We start from the raw sequence: 22,268 nt of genomic DNA, 5'->3' as shown, positions 1-22,268 counted from the left end.
CTGAAGATGGTTTTCTGTGGTTTCCCATTTTCACACCAGGCAAATGCTGGGGCTGTACTATAATTAAGTGCATGGCCGCTTCCTTCCAACTCCTAGGCCTTTCCTATCGTATCGTTGCCATAAGACCTCTCCGTGTCGGTGCGTTGTAAAAGCCAATAGCAAAAAAAAATAAAATGAAATAAAATAAATAAAAAAAATTACAGAGCTTTCACAAGTTTTTGACTACACAGACTTTGAGATTATACAAATTTACAGTACACTTATCATTTAATGAAATATAATTAAAATATATTAAACATAGTAATTGAATGTTTTAGAAACGTGTTGTAGGTAGGATGGTGTACATACGACAGTTTCATACTGATTTTAATGTATATTGGGGTTTTTCCTAACTTTTACAAAAAATGAGATATAACGACAATCCTCTGTAGGGAGTAAATTTTTCGATGTTATGAATTCTCGCTATAATGGACTTCTACTCTATATACAGAATAGGAACAATTTATAGGATTAAACGCAGTGACAGGTCAGTTTGGGAATCGGGAGAACATGAAGAAGAGATGAGGGCAGACATGAAAACACAAGAGAACAAGGACAATCTCCACATCTTAGTACACTGCCGTCTTCAAGTAAACGGGCTCTTTCCTCATCAATTTAACTGTTTGGTTAAAAGAAAAATTATAATAAAAAGGTAGTATATGAAAGTGCAATAATAAAGTAATGGAGAGAAATGAAGGTAACTCATTTGTGTCGTAAGGCAGCGAGAATGCAAACCTGCTGAGGCTTTGTTTTGTAACCCAACAGCACGCTGGAGAACGAGACGCCACTCCAGTTGGCCATCAAGAGTCGACTCCCCAGTGTCGTGGAAGCTCTCTGCCGCAGAGGGGTTGATATGTCCATTCCTGACTCGGAGAATCACTGTCCCCTGTGGGCCGCCCTTTCCAGCGGTCAGGAGGATATTGCCTCGATACTAGTTCGGTAAGTGGAACACATTCAGGGAAAGTCTCCAGTGTTCTGATAATTTTGTGTACCCTGAATTTGTTTGAGATGATGTTGTAAATACTGTGTTAAGCTGCTAGTAAGTTATTGTAGTGCTCATTCTGTTGTAAATTGTAGCATGAAGGTATTGGAAATATTAAGTTATATGCCCATTTCTGTGGGATTGCGTTGTCATTATGTCACAATACTGGTAAGGAATCTTTAATTTTCGTGGGCCTTTTTTTTTTTTTTTTTTTTTTTTTTTTTGCTTTGTGTTTTTTTTGCTTAGCTTTAGTTCTCTTTGTCTGTTGCCGTGTAACTTCTTGTTTTGATATCATTTCTAATAACACCGGGCGAGTTGGCCATGCGCGTAGAGGCGCGCGGCTGTGAGCTTGCATCCGGGAGATAGTAGGTTCGAATCCCACTATCAGCAGCCTTGAAAATGGTTTTCTGTGGTTTCCCATTTTCACACCAGGCAAATGCTGGGGCTGTACCTTAATTAAGGCCACGGCCGCTTCCTTCCAACTCCTAGGCCATTCCTATCCCATCGTCGCCATAAGACCTATCTGTGTCGGTGCGACGTAAAGCCCCTAGCAAAAATTTCTAATAACACACTTTCCCCTTGTAATTCATTTGTTGTATTTTTGTAACATAATATGTTTCACATAATTTTGCCGCAGTGCTATTGTATGCAACTGGGATGTCTGCCAATTGGAAAGTATTTGTTGATAATACAAATAGTGTGATATTTTGATCAATCTCTTCAATTCTCTAATCACTTCCTGTTCTTCTTCTTGGTTGGCAGCAGTTCAGTGTGTCTCTCTGGTTTCAGCCTTCTTTTAGAGAGTGCTATAGCGCAGGCAGCCAGTGTCTCTCATTATCTGGTTGATGTACTCTAATCTTGGCCTGCCTCAGGTGTCCTTACCCTCACCTTCTCTCTCGATAATTGTTTCAATTAAACCATTTCCAAGGCCTGTATTTAATTAATTGAAAAAGCTTTTAGTGTCCATGCTCTATCACTATAAAGAAGCATTGATAACACGCAGCATTTCACTACAAGCCAATGGGTTTAAAATTGGAGGACATGGTTCCGTACCACCCTGCGTGTGGGAGGCAGTACAATAACACCCACAGCATCCCCTGCTATTCGTAAAAGGTGCCCCAGGAGCCCTTAACTTGAGAGTGTGGGTTGAAGACGATGGGGCCATTAGCTGAGTCCTGGCATTACCTCCACCTTCATCTATCCTATCCAACCTTTGTTGGTCAACATGTTTTTACCAGCCCCGGTTATACAACATGTGGAGACCTTAGGGAACCTTTTATTTTCATTTGTCTTTTTTTGGCCAATACCTTAATTTTTCAAAATGTTGGGCTTCTTTCATTTTTTTCTTCTTTCAAATAACACATTCGGAGGGTACGATGAATCAACTTTGGTTACTTTTCATTGTGTTCAATTTCCTTTGTTTCCAAACTTCCTTCATCCTTCCAGAGTGTCTTTTCTTCTCTTCTTGAGTCCACTTTCTTCTAGTTGTTGGTTTCTTCCGCTCCTGAAACGTTTCCTTTAGAACTGCTTCTCTAAAAAGTGTTCTGTTTTTGATTGTATCTGTTTTAATTCCAGCATTTTTCATGTCTTTCTCAATTTCAATGAACCATGTGGGTTTAGATTTGTAACTATTCAGAAGGTTGAAGATGCGCTTGGTTAGTCTGTTGTCATCCATTCTGTAAACGTGTCCAAAAAATTGTAGTCGTCTTTTCCTCATTACGTCAGTTCGTTTTTCAATTTTCAAATATAGCTCTTTGTTTGGTCTTAACCTGTATTCTGCATTATTTTTTCGTTTAGCTCTCAGTATTTTTCTCAAGATTCTTCTTTCAGCCTTCTCTAGTTTTTCAAGATCTCCAGTTCTTGTTAGTTTAAGTGTTTCTGCCGCATATAAATTTTCAGGTTTGACTACTGTTTGTTAGTGTCTCAATTTTGTGTTTATTTATGTATTCATTTATTCATTCATTCATTCAGAGATTAGTGTTGATAGAGAATGGTTACCCGTTTGTACTTCCTCTGAAAACAATACTGAGCAAGTGGCTGCGTGGTTTGGGTCATACGTCTGTCAGTTCGCATCCGGGAGATAGTGGGTTCGAACCCCACTGTCAGCAGCCCTGAAGATGGTTTTCTGTGGTTTCCCATTTTCACACCCATACATTAATAAAGGCTACAGTCACTTCCTTCCCACTCCTAGGCCTTTCCTATCTCATCGTCACTGTAAGTCCTATCTGTGTCGGTGTGGCATAAAGCAAAAAAAAATTGTCACCATGACCACATAATTGCACACACATGTTTTAATTTTTGCATTGCTGGTTGTGGTTTTGATGATATCTACATCCAGATCCAATTTTCGTGTTGAGGAGCTCCCGCGTACTTGAACTGCACGGCAGGGAGGTGGAGGAAAAGCGATACTGAGCTCTGAATAGACTGTGTATCATCATCATCATCGTCATCGTCATCATCATCATTAAGAGGTTTACTGTGTTTAGAGTGCTTAAACTTCACCAAAGAGAAGTATTTCAAAACCCTCCTGAATGTTCTGATCCTTGAACTTGGCTGATGAATGCTGAACTTCTGTTACAGGAATGGTGCAGACACAGACTGCTGGTCTGAAGGTCCCGAGGGCTGCTACCAGACTCTGCTGCATCGTGCTATCGATGAGAACAATGAGGCTGTTGCAAAGTTCCTAATACAAAGGTAAGTTACTCCAAGTGTCTGTAGAAGTTGTTCTCTGTATGTCAGGCTGAGAGAAGGAGAGTAGGCTTATCCTTTACCCAGAAACCTCTCCACTTACCAAAGTAATCAGATGGCTAATATTATATTTATTAACAGTCACATTTTTTTTTTTTTTTTTTTTTGTTCTAGTGTTTTCCGACAGATTCCATTAGATCTCATTGAGACTAATCCTATTGCCCCACACATCTCTGCACGACTCCTAACCGCCAAGCTACACACAGTGACAAACTTTCAACCGACAAAAACATACCTCAACTGAACACCCATCTTATGACGACTACATACACATTACTTCCTCCACCGTGCTCATCCTGCTCCCTTGTATGTAATGCTTTCTGAGCTATGGTAACGTATAGAGTCGCATGTAAACAGTCACTTCGATTTTCTTTTTCTTTTTTTTACAAAATTGTACTAAATTGTGTGTGTGTGTGTGGGGGGGGTAGTCAGTACTATGATATTTTAATCCAATTAAGATGAAATTTTACATAGACATGTTTCCTTTAAAAAAAATTTAAAATGTGAGGTGGTGATCGTTAAAACATTTTTTGAGCTGGAGGTCTTTTTGTTTCAATATTTTCATTGTCCCCTGATGTAGTTCAACTGATATCTGTACGCTGTTGGCTTAGTTATGTTCAGGCATAGGCTGACTCAGGTAAGTTGTTACTGAAGTTGAACCGTCTGTTTTCTAGTCTGTGAAATGGATTATGATAATAATAATAATAATAATAATAATAATAATAATAATAATAATAATAATAATAATAATAATAATAATAATAATAAAAAAATTTAAGAGTTGAAAATGGTGACTGACAGGAAAACGTTTAAGGTAACTTATGAAGAACGAAAATTAACTTAGGTTACGAGGTGCGCTTGTATTACCCATGTTCTCTGACTATGGAGTCCAGCTCTCGACTGACTTGCTCCCGCAGTCGAGGCGCACAACATATGGCTGGAAGAAGTGGAGTGGAGAAATGGGGCGGGGCTTGCGGAAGAGTGGGAGTATGCAGGATTATGGGGGTGGTGACTGAAACAGAGTATAATAATTGTGAATTCTTCTGGTCTTGTTATTTTACTACAAATAATCGGAATGAAAGCTTCCCATATTAATTTTTTTTTCCATTTATCTCATTTAAGTTGAGGGATGGATTCTTGTATTGATCCATACTAATGTGAAAATTCTCTAAGATGTTGAGTAGTGGACCTTTTTGTTCACATTGTAGAATTTTTAGCTCTTGATCTCTTGTGGTATAATTATGTTTATGGTCTTTGTGATAGTCTTTTTGATGCCGGGTCGAAACATGTTTATGTAAAATTTCATGTTAATTGGTTGTAAATATTGTAGTATTGACTAAGAGGAAAATTAACACAGTTTTGTACAATTTTATAAGTAGTCCAACCATCAGTACAGATCTAACATGAGATTTATAGTCTGTAATCTATTTTTTTAAAACCAGAGATTCCTGACCCATTTTGAATGATGTTACATTTTTTAAAAAACATACGTTACAATGAAATCTTGTATTCCGTGCATTGCTTGCCTCTCTTTATATTCTTATCTGTCTTGTCTGTACTCAACATGTGTTTTTCTAAATTTTAAATATTTTTTTATTTCCACAACAGCGATGTGTATGTGGTCCTCCAGATTCTCTCTTCTGCATCCAACTGTTTGAGGATAGTCATCTTTAACTTAAGGTCCACCTATTCAATAAAATTTAATATGATGTCATATAAGTACTTATACATTGGTACCAGTTTCAACTCAATTATAGCTGCCTCTGTGGATTAGTGGTAGAGTGTCGGCCTGCAGATCCCAAGATAATGGGTTCAAACCCGGCAGAGAGTCAGATGTTTGAAGGGTAGACAAAACTCCGTCGTACGATATCAAATCAGAATCAAATCAAACACTACTGATCTGCATTTAGGGCAGTATTATTATTATTATTATTATTATGGGTCATCTTCAGCCATTTATAGACTAAAATTGATCGTATATAGTGCAAATATCCAACTAAAATTAAATTACTGCTTTGAAATATTTTTTACGTTATTATAAATTATTTTGCAGGTTAGGCAAAAATCTCTCCGTGTATGATACCATAATTAGTGAAGTTCAAGACCACTAGTGGAATTTGTGTGTGACATTGCCATTTGTATTCATCTAAAATGGTCAGTCCTAATAAGTAACTATATGTACAATAAAAAATTTTAAACTTGGAGCTGAGCTGTTACACTGGTGTATGAAATTCCGACTTGTGTTCTTAATTGATAAGTCTGTAGTGCTGAATAACATAAATCGGTGAGAGTTTTGTCAAATGTGTCCCCAGCTGTGTTTGATGACCCATAATTGGGAAGAAACCAGTACCAATGTATAAGTAATTATTTGACATCATATTACATGGTCTTGAATAGGTGGACCTTCATTTTAATTTCTTATTAATTGCTAAACTTTCTCGGTACATTGTATAATTAGGTAAATGGCTGCTAATCTCCAAAATGTGTAGTTAGTGTTCGGACACTAAATCAATTGAATGGTGTTCTGGTTAAGCACATTGCTAAATCATTTGATTTTAAGAGGTATTTTGTATTTTTTTAAATATACTGGCTTTTGTAGACAAGATTCTTCTGAGATAGAGCTTTCTGCACATTTATTCCACACTGTGTATTCAAACGAATTATTCAGATCAATCAAATCAGTCATCATTGATCTGCATTTAGAGCTGCTGTGCAGGAGGCAGATTCCCTACCAATTGTTTACCAAGATTTTTCTTATACGTGACTCGTTGCATGGAAAAGAACCTAGAGTTGGATTTTTCATTTTCGAGATATTTGTAGTTCTAAAATTGGCATAAGATGCAGAGCATTTTAAGAAGTGTGTTCACACTTCTAGGTGCAATACTTCAGAAGATATTAATTATTGACTGTTGCTGTTAAGACAACTGTATTTTGAGAAAATCACAATTACAGCTTTCACTAATTTTCTTATCAGTGTACAATGTTTTCACGACATCGAATGGCGAACTCTCGACCTGCGGCGTAACATAGTTTGTTAAGAAGATCCATAGGTGGCACAAGAAGTCAAAATATAGAAAAGTAATTTTTACTCCCCAGACACTTTTGTTCAAATGTGCTGTAAAACTTCCATTGCCAACTTTGAATCCCTTACAAGTTACAAATCTCATATTAAGGTCCGTATTGAAATGTACTTAAAGTCAAAGAATAATACTAGATTATAAATTCCACCTGTTCAATACATAAGAGTTTCTTATTTAAATTTTAAAAATCTTAACACATTAGATACGGGGACATGTTTTGCCCATAATGAGGGCATCATCAGCCTAAAAATCTCATAAACATCTTGTTTTCTTCGTTCTCTCCTTCTCCTTTGATTTTATTCCGTAACATTTCACTCTCCTCTTGTTTCAGACATAACACCACAAACTCTACTCAACCTCGCACATTTTCCGTTTGACTTTTAATATAAGACGCTACAACCACGTCTACCTGCTAATATAAATATAGCTACGTTTCTGACGAGTACTTGTCCTAGCTCCTAAGTGCTTTAAGAAGTTTACCATCTTATCTTTTCACATAAGATTAACAACTTCAACAGACAAAACAAGTTTGGATTTTAATTTAACCACCACTAAGAGTGACTTAAAAAAAAAAAAATATATTTCTAGGGGCTTTAGGTCGCACCGACACAGATAGGTCTTATGGCGACGATGAGATAGGAAAGGCCTGGGAGTTGGAAGGAAGCGGCCGTGGCCTTAATTAAGGTACAGCCCCAGCATTTGCCTGGTGTGAAAATGGGAAACCACAGAAAACCATCTTCTGGGCTGCCGATAGTGGGATTTGAACCTACTATCTCCTGGATGCAAGCTCACAGCCACGCACCTCTATGCGCACGGCCAACTCGCCCGGTTTTTAAAATATTAAGCTATTATAAGCTCCTTTCGCCATCTCCAGAAAAACTATCAATTGTCAATACGGACTATAATGAAATTCGTAACTTATGATCTCCAGAATATTTACCATAATTCATTTCAATACAGCAATTTACGTATTTATTTTGAACTTTTAACTCGCTACTTGTTACCACATTTAAAAAACAGGACATTTGTAAAAATCTATAACAAGGATTGATTATAAGACTTTGTCATAAGGGTACTATAACTACTGTCTTCCACTTGCTAGTCTTCTCTCTTTTTTTTTTTTTTTTTAGACATTTGTACCTACAACAGTATCATCTTATTTATATATTAGACCTTCATTAAAAACTGTGAATACTGGGCGAGTTGGCCATGCGCGTAGAGGCGCGCGGCTGTGAGCTTGCATCCGGGAGATAGTAGGTTCGAATCCCACTATCGGCAGCCCTGAAGATGGTTTTCCGTGGTTTCCCATTTTCACACCAGGCACCTTAAGTAAGGCCACGGCCACTTCCTTCCAACTCCTAGGCCTTTCCTATCCCATCGTCGCCATAAGACCTATCTGTGTCGGTGCGACGTAAAACCCCTAGCAAAAAAAAAAAAACTGTGAATAAGAATAATCAGGATCCTGATTTTTCATTCTTTCAGGTATGGGATTTTTAGGCTGATGATGCCCTCATTATGGGCAAAACATGTCCCTGTATCTAATATGTTAAAATCTATTTCTTAAATTTAAATAAAAAACTCTTATGTATTGAATAGGTGGAATTTATAATCTAGTATTTTTCTTTGACTTTGAATCCCTTTCTGCGCAGCGGTTTACATATGATTATATGTTGGAGTGCATGTACAAATAACTGAATTGAGTTTTATTTTTTGTTCCAGTGGATGCGATCTAAACTCCCCTCGTCGTCCCGGGCCGGGTGGCCGTGGAGGTGACGAAGCGAAGGATCAAGCTGGGCCACTACACTTGTGTTGTCAGTGGGGTCTAGAGCTAGGAGTTCAGACCCTTGTAGAGCACGGGGCAGCTATCAATGCTAGGGTGAGTTACGGTTTATTACTGATGAATTCGAGGCTCCAACTTAACACAAGCAAAGCTGAAGTTTCCTACTTCCATTTGAATACCAAGATGATTAACAGTGCTCTCTAAATATCTTTTACTGAGCTCGATAGCTGCAGTCGCTTAAGTGCGGCCAGTATCCTGTAATCGGGAGAGAGTGGGTTCGAGCCGCACTGTCGGCAGCCCTGAAGATGGTTTTCCGTGGTTTCCCATTTTTGCACGAGGCAAATGCCGGGGCTGTACCTTAATTCACGCCATGGCCATTTCCTTCCAATTCCTAGACCTTTCCTGTCCCATCGTCGCCATAAGACATATCTGTGTCGGTGCGACGTAAAGCAAATAGCAAATAGCAAAAAAAATATATCTTTTACGAGTGTGGTCCTTGGGCATAATACTTACCATAAATATCTGGGAGCAACTGTAGATAGATGCTCTCCTTCAGGCAACACCTAACAAAGAGAGCTACTAATATCAAAAGTCGCAACAACATTCTGCAAACATTGTACACATGTTCTGATTCACTTCTCTTCCTTTACACCTCTGCACTATGGCAGGAATTTGTCTGAGAATTCACCAAGCGAGTTAGCCATGTGATTAGGGGTGCGCAGCTGTGAGCTTGCATTCGACAGTTAGTGGGTTCAAACTTCACTGTCGGCAGGTGGTTTTTTCGTGGTTTCCCCATTTTTACACCAACAAATGCCACGGCCACTTCCTTCCCACTCCTAACCCTTTCCTGTCCCATCGTCGCCACAAGACCTGTCTGTGTCACTGTGACGTAAAGCCAATTGTAAATAAATGTCCACGATTTCAAAAAAGTAAAAGTGAAAATATGACATCTTGTGGTTGTTTAACATGTTCATTGCCAAGCGACCCCATTTGAGTACATGAGAGTAGTAAGTTTTTGAACTTCACGTCCCCATATGGGGTTGTACGTTCGTTCGAAATTAAGAACTCTGCAAACCCATCTGGGTGTGCAGCAAGTGTGTGTTTTGAAGCTGTATAAATTCTTGCGCATGAATTGTTTATGTAAGTATGCAGTGCTGTGAGTTTCTTTTCCTTTAAGTCACTAATAGTAAATCCAGCGGTAAAAAACTTAGTGCAGATAGACTGGACGATATATTGAACAAGTCGGATAATGATGAGGTAGACAAAGTATATAGTTACCATGATTTTGAACCCAGTACAGAGCAAATAGCGATCTCGCATGTTCATCCACATTGATGAATTCCAGTCTTCAGCATACAGTTCCCCACTGCATCTGTTGCAACACTTACGACAGTCTTCAACGATATAGTCACTGGTTTCCTATGTTGCACAATCATCGCTGCTAAGTTCTTTCACCCAAATTAAAAGTTGTTCAAACATAATTGTATACATATTCCCTAACTACAAATTCTTCTTATAATATTATTATCTTACATCCTAATTTACCAAATTCACATGATTTTCACTAATTTATACAACATTTTATATGAACATTTCATAACCTAAAATCAGAAGATTGACATTTACAAACATTTCCTGACCTGAAATCGGGGATCGTACTTTTTTTACAGCTCCAACAAGCAAACACGTCTCTCATAATTGTCATACAACATGTCCCTGCAAAGGGAAAAGTAAGTATGACTGAGCGTCGGAACACTGACTACTGTATAAGTGTACATGTACAATTCGTAATGACCAATACAACCCCATACGGGGTTACAATATTTTACCTAATATACATAATGAGTTATCCTCATTTCAGCGATCATTTGCTTGGTTCAAGCCTGTGTACGTTCTGGCACCAGGGAGTAACTCGGATCTTATTAGCTCATGGCACTAGTCGGCATTCCTATGAATTTCGGTCTGGCACTCGACGTGTTAAGTAACCAGATGCATGAAATGTTTATCCAGAACTTCCCTGCTCCCGCACGAGCGAAATACTTCTTATCCAGAATTGAAAATTAAACGCTTTTATGTTCGTATGTTGTAGATTGTGCTTGTATGTTGGGAGTAAATGCACAGGGCCCTCTTAGTTAGGCTTAACACAGGGATCTGGAATGAAAAAGAAGGGTTTTGCTGCCAAACGTGATTTCCATGGTGATGTTCTTTTCATAAGTTTGTTGACATATGTCCATGTTTTAGCTATTATAGATATTATATCCCCAAAAATAATTTTTTAAAAGTCTGAAATACAGGCATTATTCCTAGATAGTGTTTATGAATACTAAAAAATGAGTAGGCTAATAATGGGTGAAAAAGTGAAAGAAGTGAAATTGATGCAGGTGAGTGTGAGAACAACAGAAGTGACAGGGCAGATTCAAACAGTGAGTGCTTAGGTATCATTGGTGGAAGTAACCATCAGAATTTGACAATAATAGTGATAAGGAAAGCATAGAATGTTATGAGGTCAGAAATCAAGACCCAGGACTGCAAACAATTCTAGTTTACAACATAAATAAAGTTTCAATTTGCTTCCCATTTCGACACACATAGTGAACTGTGCACATCTAGTAATGAATTTTTCAATTTAATAATTATAGTGTAGTATTGGTGATAATCAATTATGAAGTAGGCAAGAAAGTTTTGTGGATGTATGCCACTTTTGCTCAAAAACAGGCAGTTGAGTATTTATTTCTTCCAGAATAAAATGATACCTGCAATCTATTTAAATGAAATTAGGTGTGAATGGCATATTTATGCTTAACTAATATTTTTGTAGTGTTTGTGTTTGTTTACAATAAAAATAAAATCACAAAAATTAATTAAATTTACAAGAATGTGTCTTTTGACAAGGGTTAATTGCTGCATACCATTAGATTATCGGAGTATTCTGAGGGTTTTAATTGTTCTTAAAAATTAAATACCCAAATAATGCAGGTTTGTAAGTTAATGGTTTGTTCCTTTTATGAATGTTAGTTTTCTGGTGTAATATTCCAGCCAGGCTCAGTGGCTCAGAGGGTTGAGGCACTGGCCTGTTGACCCCAACTTGGCAGGTTCGATCCTGGTGGTATATGAAGGTACTCAAATACGTCAGCCTTATGTCGATAGATTTACTGGCACATAAAATAACTCCTGTGGGATTAAATTCTCATGGGAATTAAAGCCAAGAACATTATTACTACTGCTACTACTATTATTATTATTATTATTATTATTATTATTATTATTATTATTATTATTATTAATGCAGTTGACTGGCTCTTGTGAGCTGAAAGAAGAATGTGTTAATGTTACAGGATGCAGAAGGAAAGACTCCGCTCCACGTTGCAATCCAGAACCAGCATCCGTCCATCATCTCGTTGCTGCTCTGTCATCCAGGTATAGACCTGACATTGCGGGACAAGAGTGGCCTCACCCCGTTTGCTACGGCTCTCACCTACAGGAACAACAAGGCAGCTCAGGCCATCCTCGACAAACTGCCTACTGCTGCTGAACAGGTATTCCAGTTTCTTCTGCTCACTCTTCCCACTGAACTCCAGGCTAGATAATGTCTACAGCGAGGGAGAATTTATCTTGTGATTGACAAAAGGTGCGTTGACCTTACCGAGGATCACTTGCTTAGGACCTGCTATTACTGTTGACCAGTAGTGATTAGGGCTAAGGTGATCAGTGGACAGTCCATACTTTGTACACACAAATTAAAAGTGATATCAGCATTCTATTGAACTGTTTGTGCAATGTGCATACTCTAGTCTATAAGAAATTCTCCAACCGGGCGAGTTGGCCGTGCGTGTAGAGGCGCGCGGCTGTGAGCTTGCATCCGGGAGATAGTAGGTTCGAATCCCACTATCGGCAGCCCTGAAAATGGTTTTCCGTGGTTTCCCATTTTCACACCAGGCAAATGCTGGGGCTGTACCTTAATTAAGGCCACGGCCGCTTCCTTCCAACTCCTAGGCCTTTCCTATCCCATCGTCGCCATAAGACCTATCTGTGTCGGTGCGACGTAAAGCCCCTAGCAAAAAAAAAAAAAAAAAAAAAAAGAAATTCTCTTTCATTTATGGTGTATACAAGCGGATTATTATAGATTTGTTGCAACAAGCCGTTTGCGTGCAGTTTTGTATCGATTTATGGACTAATGTAAGCTCATGCGCGAGCTATGTACTCATTGGGAACCATCGTTAAACAGCAGGCAGTGGTTGGAACGGTTCGTGAACGGTCAGGAAAAAATACAATGCACATGCGTTCACGATTACGTGGGAGACTCCTGTTTGAGGATAAATAAAGAGCTGTTCTTTTTCATCTCTGCTAAACAACTTGTAAATAAGTAAACAAAGTATAATAATGTGCCTAAATTATCTTGATTTTTCGCTTTTGGGATATTGTAATATATCCCTAGATCATCTTCACTGGAGTTCAAGTTCATAAGATGATCATCAGAATCGCCTTCAAAATCGTCATGCATCATTTTAATTTTTATCTTTTGTTTCATACTTTATTAGTGTGTAGTCAAATATGACTTTTTAACTGTATGACTTTAACTTTTACTGTATAATTGTATATCATCGCTGTACTTCTATTTAATTGTACATGTAGCGTGTTGTCTGCTCGCACCAGATGATACCGATCAGCTGTTCACGCTTCGCCAAGTGAAAGCTATGGACCACAATGCACAGCTCACACTTAATTTGGTGTACTCCGCATGTCACTAATGAACAGTCCTTGTTCTGGAGCACGAACTGCTTTGCCAGTCCGTAAACTGGTTCATGAACGGTCCACAGTCTGTTGTAACAACCGACTCTTGAGTCCGCGCGTTTGAGTTTGAAGTTTGTTGGAATGCTCTTTCCTTACTGCTCATGCGTAAGACAGTTTGCAAACTGTTCCCATTCTTGTTGGAACAAACTGGAACAAACCTTGTATATGTCTCTCTCTCTTTTTTTTTTTTTTTTAACAGAAAGAAAAGCTGGTGGTGGTGGTGATTTTTGTTTTAAGAGGAAGAACAATGAGGTAATCATCCTCTTTGAACAAATTAGTGGAAAATAAATTTTAAAATAAAAACAATATGATTTATTCAACAGAGGAATTTTGAAACGCAGTACAAAATAAAACAAAAAAATTATTGAATTAGGTTGAAAAATTACTAATGAATCAAAAGGGAACCTGCGTTCCCTGAGTAACAGTACACTTGTAATTTATATACCCTCGATTAGTCCACTGTCGCACATAAAGAGGATGACGAGATCAGCAGTAGTCGCATCATCGGCTAGTATGCGTTCGAGTGTTTCCTGCAGGCCAAGGTTCCGTCTTAGGCCAGAGAGAAAGAAAGGCAGTAAGTTCGTTAAAGGTATCATTCTTTGAAACCCAAGCTTGTGAATTAACGTATGCTGTTAGGAATTTCTCTGTTAGGAAAAGGCTTATGGTGCATCTCCTGTACCGGTTGATGAAGTTTGTGATAGAGAGGCTGCAAAAGTTAATGAACACTGGATTGCAATAAATAAACATACGTGTACGTTTCTCCGCTATACAGGAATGCACAGAATTGTGGACTTCTTTGGCTCAGAAGACTACAGAGCGAGTAAAGATTCTTTGTTTGTTCTCCTCTTAGTACACTCTTATGACATGCATGGGCTACAGATAATGCATCCTTTCACTCCATCCACACGGGAGATAAAGAATTCCGATAAATTGAGTGAAATATGTTACATCATGATCTACTTACTACAGTAGATCTTTTCTCTGTCAAAGGTACTCGCAGCATCCTCCGCCCAACATCACAAGACTGAAAATACTAAGACGTAAACCAGACATTTCTTTGTGTTTTTACTGATTGCAATTAAATTGAAATAATAAATAACGTAGTTCAACCTATTCAATACAAATAAATAAGAAATGTAGTGTTACATCCCTATTTAATTATAAGCGGAAGCGGTACCAGTTTCGACCCCAGTCTGGGTCATCAGCAAAAACAATGCATAGGTAAATAAGAAATTAAAGAATGAGTCTTTCACAAAAATAGTTGAAGAGGCAATATAAGATAATGGGGATTGGCACTGTAAAATCTAGAAGAAGTAGAAGGTCAGTCAGTTATAAAAGGTAAGGCGCAATCTTCTGAATAGTAGCACAACACACGCAAAGTTCGGCACTGTCTCAAAATGTTTCCGAGAAGCAGAGAACAGTTAAGTGAGCCAGCCTGCTTATACTATCAGGCACGAAGTCACAACACAATTTAATAAATATGAAGACCCAAAATTCTGTAGAAGTCGAAGACGAGTCGCTTGATTGAAGCAAATTGCTAGCTCCTGAAGATCAGCGCAACATATTCAATGTCTGGCACTGTGCTTTCAAATGCCGACGGAACTCTGTGAATAGCTTAATGATCCAGTCTGTAATTGTTTCGGATTGCGAAAATGTATATCAAAGGACCATGGGGAGCGTTAACATGAAAGACTCCCTGGGCCTCGTCAGGGTCGGAAAAGAACAAGAGTTGACCGAGGGAGGTCAGACAGGAAAGATAAGAGTGAGGAACTGGACACAAGTAAGTGGAAGCAACGCCAGATTCAGCTAGGGGCACCGTGGTCTCCAACCCACACTCCCAAGTTGAGAGGCCCTGGTCCCCCTTTTTAGCCGCCTCCTCTTACGACAGACAGGGGATACCGTTGACGTTATTCTATCATCTCCACCCATCTTTATTATTTTAGTGCCCAATTTTGTTATTATAAATGCCTATTTTATTTACGGTATTTTACTCTCTCTTTCCTAAATGTCAGGTGCTTATTTGCCTGCTTATTTTAGCAAAAATAAATGCCTGAACTTCCGGGCTCTACTGACGATATAGAGACTGAAGCCATTGATAATGCAGGAATTGAAGATCTGAGTGACTCGGTGTGAGCAAGCTTGGAAACAGCGAAATGCAGCAGACATGCACCAACTCGCAATATCAATTTCAAGTGTCAAATTTCATCACAGATTCTGTATTGAAAGACACTGCGTGTTGTTGTTATAGTTTTTAAGTGTGCTTAAGGTCACCACACACAGAAAGCTATGCTACGCAACCGAACTAAACAACATTCCAAAGAAGTTAGATGGAATGGCACGCACAGACTGCTACGCTATGCTATGCTAACATAAGCAATGCCAAGCTAAATTTGACAGATCGCCAAGGAGGCAATTTTCATAGCTGTGCATAATCACTTCTCTGCCCGGCGTCTAGCAGACAGTCATTTCACGTGTGTGGCGTTTGTGAATGACCTCAGTACAGTAGCTATTATATTGCTTAATATTTTCTGTGCTTGTTAATTATCAAAGAATAAAAGACTGAAGAGATACAAAAATATAGATACAGTATAACCATGAAAGAAATAAATGAAACTCTGGAAATTGATTATACGTATCTTTTTTTAAATGCTATTTGTTCGGGGCGTCGACCCATGTGGATCTTTTGCCCCTACTGGCACCATATTGTATGAACCTGCATGTAATTGGAATGGCTGTAGTGTGGAATGTTGTGTGCGAGGATAGGAAGATTAAAGATGTCACAAACACCCAGACCAGAGATATTAATCATTACAATTAATAACCCCTGACCCGGGTGGGAATCGAACCCGGGTCGCTGGGTGACAGGCGGACGCGTTGCCCCCTACACCGCTGGGCCGGACTACGTATCATTTAGTGCTTTTAAATACATTTTTACCCTACATTCTATGATTTGGGTACTTCATATTTTCTTAACAGAAGTTACCAACTCATTTTTAAACACCACGACAGACGTTCGAACAATCAGGAGCAGCAATTCACCATAATAAAAGCTTTGGAATCCTTAGAAACAACATGGGTGGAGGATGACAATGATAAAAATGCAACTGCGCACATGGATAGTAAAATAACAATTGACTCCATAGTGGATTACGAAAACCATAACCACGTAATTGAGAAAATAAGGAAAACTATAGCATCACTTAAAATAAATAATTGGAACATACAATTGAAATGGGTTAAGGCACATGTAGTTGGCTGATAAAACTAGCAAACGAGGCAGTAAAATTAAACGAAATAAGTTATGAAAAATCATCCATCAACACAGTTAAAAGTAACATCAGGAGTGAGTCTCTTAATGAATGGCAGCGAAAATGGGAAGAAACTTCAAAAGGTACAATCACAAAGGAGTTTTTTCCAACAGTTAAAAGCAGATTAACAACCAAAATCAACCTAATGCCAAATATGACAACAATAGTAACCGGCCATGCAAACATCACATCGTATCTGCACAGGCTTACGATTGTACGCAGTCCCAAGTGTTCCTGCAACAGAGGACTCCAAACGGTAGACAACTTAATATTCGAGTGTAGTGAAGTGTTAATAAACGGTGTCATTATGGTAGACAACCGGTCAATGCAAAAGTCTGTCCTAATCAAAAAGTATTCAAAACCATTTGAAATATTTGTGAACTCCCTTTAATTTTCTCAAGAATTGAGAAAGATTCAAGAAAAACAGCCATCACCAAACATGTATGCTAAAATGTAATCTATGTTTTTCACACAAATATGTAAGATTAGTTAAGTGCATGTAGTGGACCGTGCAGAGGTGTGTGTATATATATATATATATAATTAAAAAATTTAAAAATGGAGGAAAGTACTGTTCAATTTTGCATGCAGTGTTTGAATCAAATGATAAAATTTACCATGAATTATTCTCCCCTCCAATTTCATGTATACAGAATCTTCTCCTCTTTCTTTCTTAGTCCTCCCCGACAGCAGTCAATGCCCTTTACTTTTGTGGAGCTCCCTTTAAAATCCCTCCCCTATTTGCAGGTGGGGCAGAGGTAGTACATGTGTCTGTAGTGAATACAAACTCCCAGCTTAGTGACATTATGTTGCAGTGTGACAATAAGGGCCGCAACTTCCTCCACATGGCGATCCAGAAAGGTGACATGGAGAGCGTGCTGTTCCTGCTCTCCATACAGGTGGATGTCAACTCTCGAGTTCAGGACCCCTCGCAGACACCTCCTCTACACCTGGCAGCTGCTGCAGGTTCTGAGATGCTGGTGCGAAGTCTACTGTTAGCTGGAGCCAGGGTAAATATCTCAGTCATTGTTCTTCTCTTCAATCGGATCTCCTCATCCTCTAGCACCTCTACCACCTAAAAGACGGGACTGGCCCATTCTATGGCATGGTGATGGTTTTAGGGGAGGGGACTAAAGAAGTGACAATAGGAGGAGGAGGAGGAGGAGGAGGAGGAGGAGGAGGAGGAGGAGAGTATAGGATTACAGTGACAGGAATCAGTCTCTATTGACTGAAGATTTTTCCTTTTCTTTGTTTTTTTTCTTTTACTCTGTATAAAACATTCTTCTTCCAGATGTAAAGTGTTTATATCCTTGGTGCTGTATGGTGATATGACATTTAGTCTTAATTGGAGACTTCTAATACAAGATTTGTATCTGTTTGAGTTCTAATGGACCCACCTAATTTCTATTGGCAGGGGAAACTCCTCTATACCTTGGTTGAATATAACAACAGATTATACCAACAGTAAGCTTTTTCAAAATGTTGTCTTTTATTCTCAACATCCTTTGGGTTGTCTACAGTGAAGTGTGAATTCAGTTAATTACATTAAGTTAATTTCATTCATTCATTTAATTTTTTGTAGGGCAAACAGTCTGCTGTGGCCAATGGGAGTTAATATTTACCATTTATCATCATAAAACAGAATGATGAGTAAAAAAAAAAAATCCTTTTAAACAATTTTTGAACAGTATTTAATTTCTTTTTCATTATATTTCCCAAGATTCTATGTATCTTTGGTATCTTTTAAGGATTGCATATTTCCAGAGTTTTCTAAACCATAGAAATCCGAGCCCTAGTAATTGGCCACATTTGTGTGGTTCCACAGGTCGACGATCGCGATGCCCATCGACAGACCGCCCTTCACGTCGCTGCTGCCGCTGGCCATGCTGCAGTGGTGTCCGCTCTCCTACAGAACAAGGCCAACTTTGACGCCACTGACTCCGACGGCGACAACGCATTGCACGTGGCAACGCGAGAAGGTCACTTGCCTGTAGCCCGCGTTCTGCTGACTGAATCGAGCCTGGATGCTGAGGCTATGAACCTGAAAGGTCGTAACCCCCTGCATGTTCTAGCACGTTACTCAAAGGATAATGCTGCTGCCATCTGTGAACTCTTCTTGGAATGTATGCCAGATTATCCTCTGGATAAGCCCGATCTTGAAGGAAATACTCGTGAGTATCATAACAGATTTGCATACCTGCCAACCCTTTGGATTTATCCAGAAACTTTCAGTTTTTAAACTCATTTTCAAATTTTCTGATTTAATTTTCCTTCTTCCTATTTTTGACCAATACAACCTCCAGATGGTTAATAGTCTTCCCCTAGGATAAATTCTTTTGTGGTTGTGTAATTTATGCAACTTCATTTGCAAGCATATTTGTTTGATGCTTTATTTGGCGAATGTATCATCTGTCGTCTTCGTGCATTGTGTTTCTCACTTACTACAGCAGCATGTGTGATTTATAGCCTGGAATTCAGGATGGCAATTGTCCTACAAGCAAGGGAGGCTAGCGACTGCATTAATCTGGACCATACTCTTTGATCGAGATGAAAGAATGTGTGTGTTATTGTGTGGTTCGCATGTTGTTACATTGTTTCTGTGGGTAGTTTCAGTGGAGTTGTAGGCCAGGTGTTTTTCTTGCAGTTCTGTGCTTTTTCCCCCCTGTCGAAATTGTGTTAATAACGTACAAGACATTGATCTGTATTGTATGTGGTAGTTTCGTGTATTTCAGTGCATTTGTGTTCATTCTTACTTTACACCTAATTTTAAGGACTTCAGTGTGGTGCAGTACACATGATGAAATTCAAGAATTAAAAAATCTTCCTATTTTTGATTTCTAAAAGTTGGCAGGAATGGATTTGGAAATGTTTATTTTAAGAATGACTATTTCAGGACAGGCACTACTACTACGTGGCTCCGGAGAGGCTGGGTGCAGGTCTTCCAAGTTGACACCTTGTAGGTGGCGTGCTCGTCTGTGAGGATGGGGCCCTATCTATGATGAACTCTAATGCTGAAGATGGCATACACACCTAGCCCCAAAGCCATTGGAATTAACCAGTGAAGGTTAAAAAAAATTCCTGACCTGACCAGGAATTGAGCCTGGGTCCCGAAGGACCGAAGGCCAGCATCATGCTAACCAATTAGCCATGGAACCGGACAGAGGGACTAGTAGAAAGAGGACAAACATGAAAACACAAAAGGGCAAGGACATTCTCAACATCTTCTTGCACTCCCGTCTTTTTACGGCAGGAATGGTTATCCAGAACACATCACTAAATAATTTATGATGGTCTCTATTCCTTTCCTGGCAAATGCTGGGGGTGTACCTTAATTAAGGCCACGGCCGCTTCCTTCCAACTCCTAGGCCTTTCCTATCCCATCGTCGCCATAAGACCTTTCTGTATCGGTGCGACGTAAAGCCCATAGCAAAAAAAAAAAAAAAAAAATTCCTTTCCTGGTGACTGGACATTCATGAATCTGGTAAAAGGACCAGAGGCTCCTCGAAGCGAAATGCACTTGTGACCAGCACTGCATCACTATCCCTTCTGAGTGGCATTGCTGGACATTCCTGCTGTCGTTACCAGAGTCGCATCTCTAAAGGTCAAGATTGACTGTCCGTTCAATTATTGTATTCTTTCCTTAATGCAGCTTGGTCAAGTACAATTTTCAGGGACTTTTCAGCCATCATACTGTGATATATAAGTTGAAAAACTAGTATATTGGTTCCACCTGGTCAGTACCTATAAGTTTATTTACAATTCATAGTTGTAAAAACATTTTCCGAGGCTTCAGTACACTTGTCATCATATAGGCTTTCATTACTCCCAAAGGCATTTTAGAGCTACTGCCAGCCGAAACTTGTAGGAGAACAGATGCCTTTTGTAACCGCTCCTCTGGAGTACAGACGCTACAGTTGATATGGGGTGTTTCGTTAAGGGACTAATTCTCCGAACTAGTATTGACCACAAAGATAGGAAATACTATTTATTGCACATGATACAAACGTACATATTAATATATACACATGGCTACTGCCATTACACATCACTCTTTTTGTCTTCACTGTCCCATCAGGCATCACACACCACTGAGTCCAAGTAAAACATTGATATCCTGACAGTGTCCACCATTTTTAAGGCCAAGAGCAAATAAACATAACCAAATTTTCATAACATCCTCCCACTAAATTCACAACCAAAACAAAACAAAAGCAAAGAAAAATCTACAATTGAGACAAGAGGGGATTCGTATCTTCCTCCCACATCTTGTAGTAACCACTCTTGGAACAGTTCTGCTAGAGTCGGGCACAGCAGGGCTCTTCTCCTGGACCTCTTCTTCATTCTGCCACTCAGTAATGGGAGTTGCTTTCAGTGGACAGATGTTCTGCACAGGCCGGTCCAACTCGCCACCAGAAGTCTTCACCTTGACCACCCTGACATACAGCAACCACTCTTCCTAAAGGCCAGTCCATTCTACGTGCTCCGTCACTTCCAAGGATCACTACTTCCCCAACCTTTAACTCTGACCTTTCCCCGGTTTAAGTTGTCCCAAGTACTCTATCCTGAATCTTTTGCGTAATTCTGTCCTCAGATGCTGTAATCTGAATATCTTTCCATGGCTTATCTGATCAGTGTGATCAATGTCGGGCACTCCCACCCTACGAAAGAAACATTGCTGGAGTCAATGCTAGTAAATCATTACTGTCTTCAGATAAGTAAGTCAACGGTCGGGAATTAATAACTGCTTCAGTGTCCATTAGTACAGTCAACAGTTCCTAGTAATCCAAAGACGAACGACCTAAGATTCGTCGCAACAACTTCTTTAACATCTGAACAATACGTTCCCAAAAGAATCCCCACCATGCAGCCGTGGGAGGATTGAATTTCCACGTGATTCTCAGACAACTAGTCTCTACACTCACTTTCGTCCAGGAAAGATCAAGGAACGCATTTTCAACTCCCACAAAATTCCTTCCATTATTACTGTAAATAACATTTTGTCTCCCTCTTCGAGCAATGAATCTTCGTAACGCTTGAAGGAACCCTGGAGTAGACAAAGTCCTGATGAGCTCAAAGTGTACAGCTCTGAAAACCGCACACGTGAATATCACTATCCACTCCTTTTCACCCCCTCGGAGATGTAATGGGCCAGCTAAATCCACCCCTACAATCTCAAAAACAGAAGCATCTCGAATTTGATCCTCAGGCAAAGGAACGACCTCTGTGGTAATTCCTTTCACTTGGTATCTTCTACACTTGACACAGCCAGAAATCACCTTTCTTATGGTTCTTCTACTATTGACGATCCAAAACCGTTCTCGCAAAGTAGAGAGCAGAACTTGTACTCCAGCATGAGACAATTCCAGATGTTTCTCCATAATCATCATGTGAACTAGCTTGTGATTTTCAGGTATCAGAATGGGAGTTAGGAATAATTCTTCATCCTCTCTCCTTATTAACCTCGTCTTGACTCGAAGTAACCCACTTTCATCTTCAAACACATTGAGAGATTTGAGGGATGTCTGCTCCTTTTTTCCAAG

The 22,268-nt window shown here is 39.2% G+C and overlaps 1 protein-coding gene across 1 annotated transcript in view; it reads left to right on the top strand.

The window, feature by feature from the left end:
- LOC136886164 (rabankyrin-5) overlaps positions 1 to 22,268 on the top strand; it is a 319,573-nt gene that overhangs the window by 283,142 nt on the left and 14,163 nt on the right. The window contains exons 14-19 of the mRNA XM_067158907.2: positions 805 to 978; positions 3,602 to 3,715; positions 8,569 to 8,725; positions 11,965 to 12,165; positions 17,544 to 17,738; positions 18,554 to 18,899. Coding sequence (XP_067015008.2) covers positions 805 to 978; positions 3,602 to 3,715; positions 8,569 to 8,725; positions 11,965 to 12,165; positions 17,544 to 17,738; positions 18,554 to 18,899 — 1,187 coding nt within the window. The remainder of the gene's footprint in view (positions 1 to 804; positions 979 to 3,601; positions 3,716 to 8,568; positions 8,726 to 11,964; positions 12,166 to 17,543; positions 17,739 to 18,553; positions 18,900 to 22,268) is intronic.

The sequence above is a fragment of the Anabrus simplex genome, chromosome X (genome assembly GCF_040414725.1).
Source record: "Anabrus simplex isolate iqAnaSimp1 chromosome X, ASM4041472v1, whole genome shotgun sequence".
In the NCBI taxonomy this organism is placed as follows: domain Eukaryota; kingdom Metazoa; phylum Arthropoda; class Insecta; order Orthoptera; family Tettigoniidae; genus Anabrus; species Anabrus simplex.
This window is presented reverse-complemented; position numbering and strand designations above follow the sequence as displayed.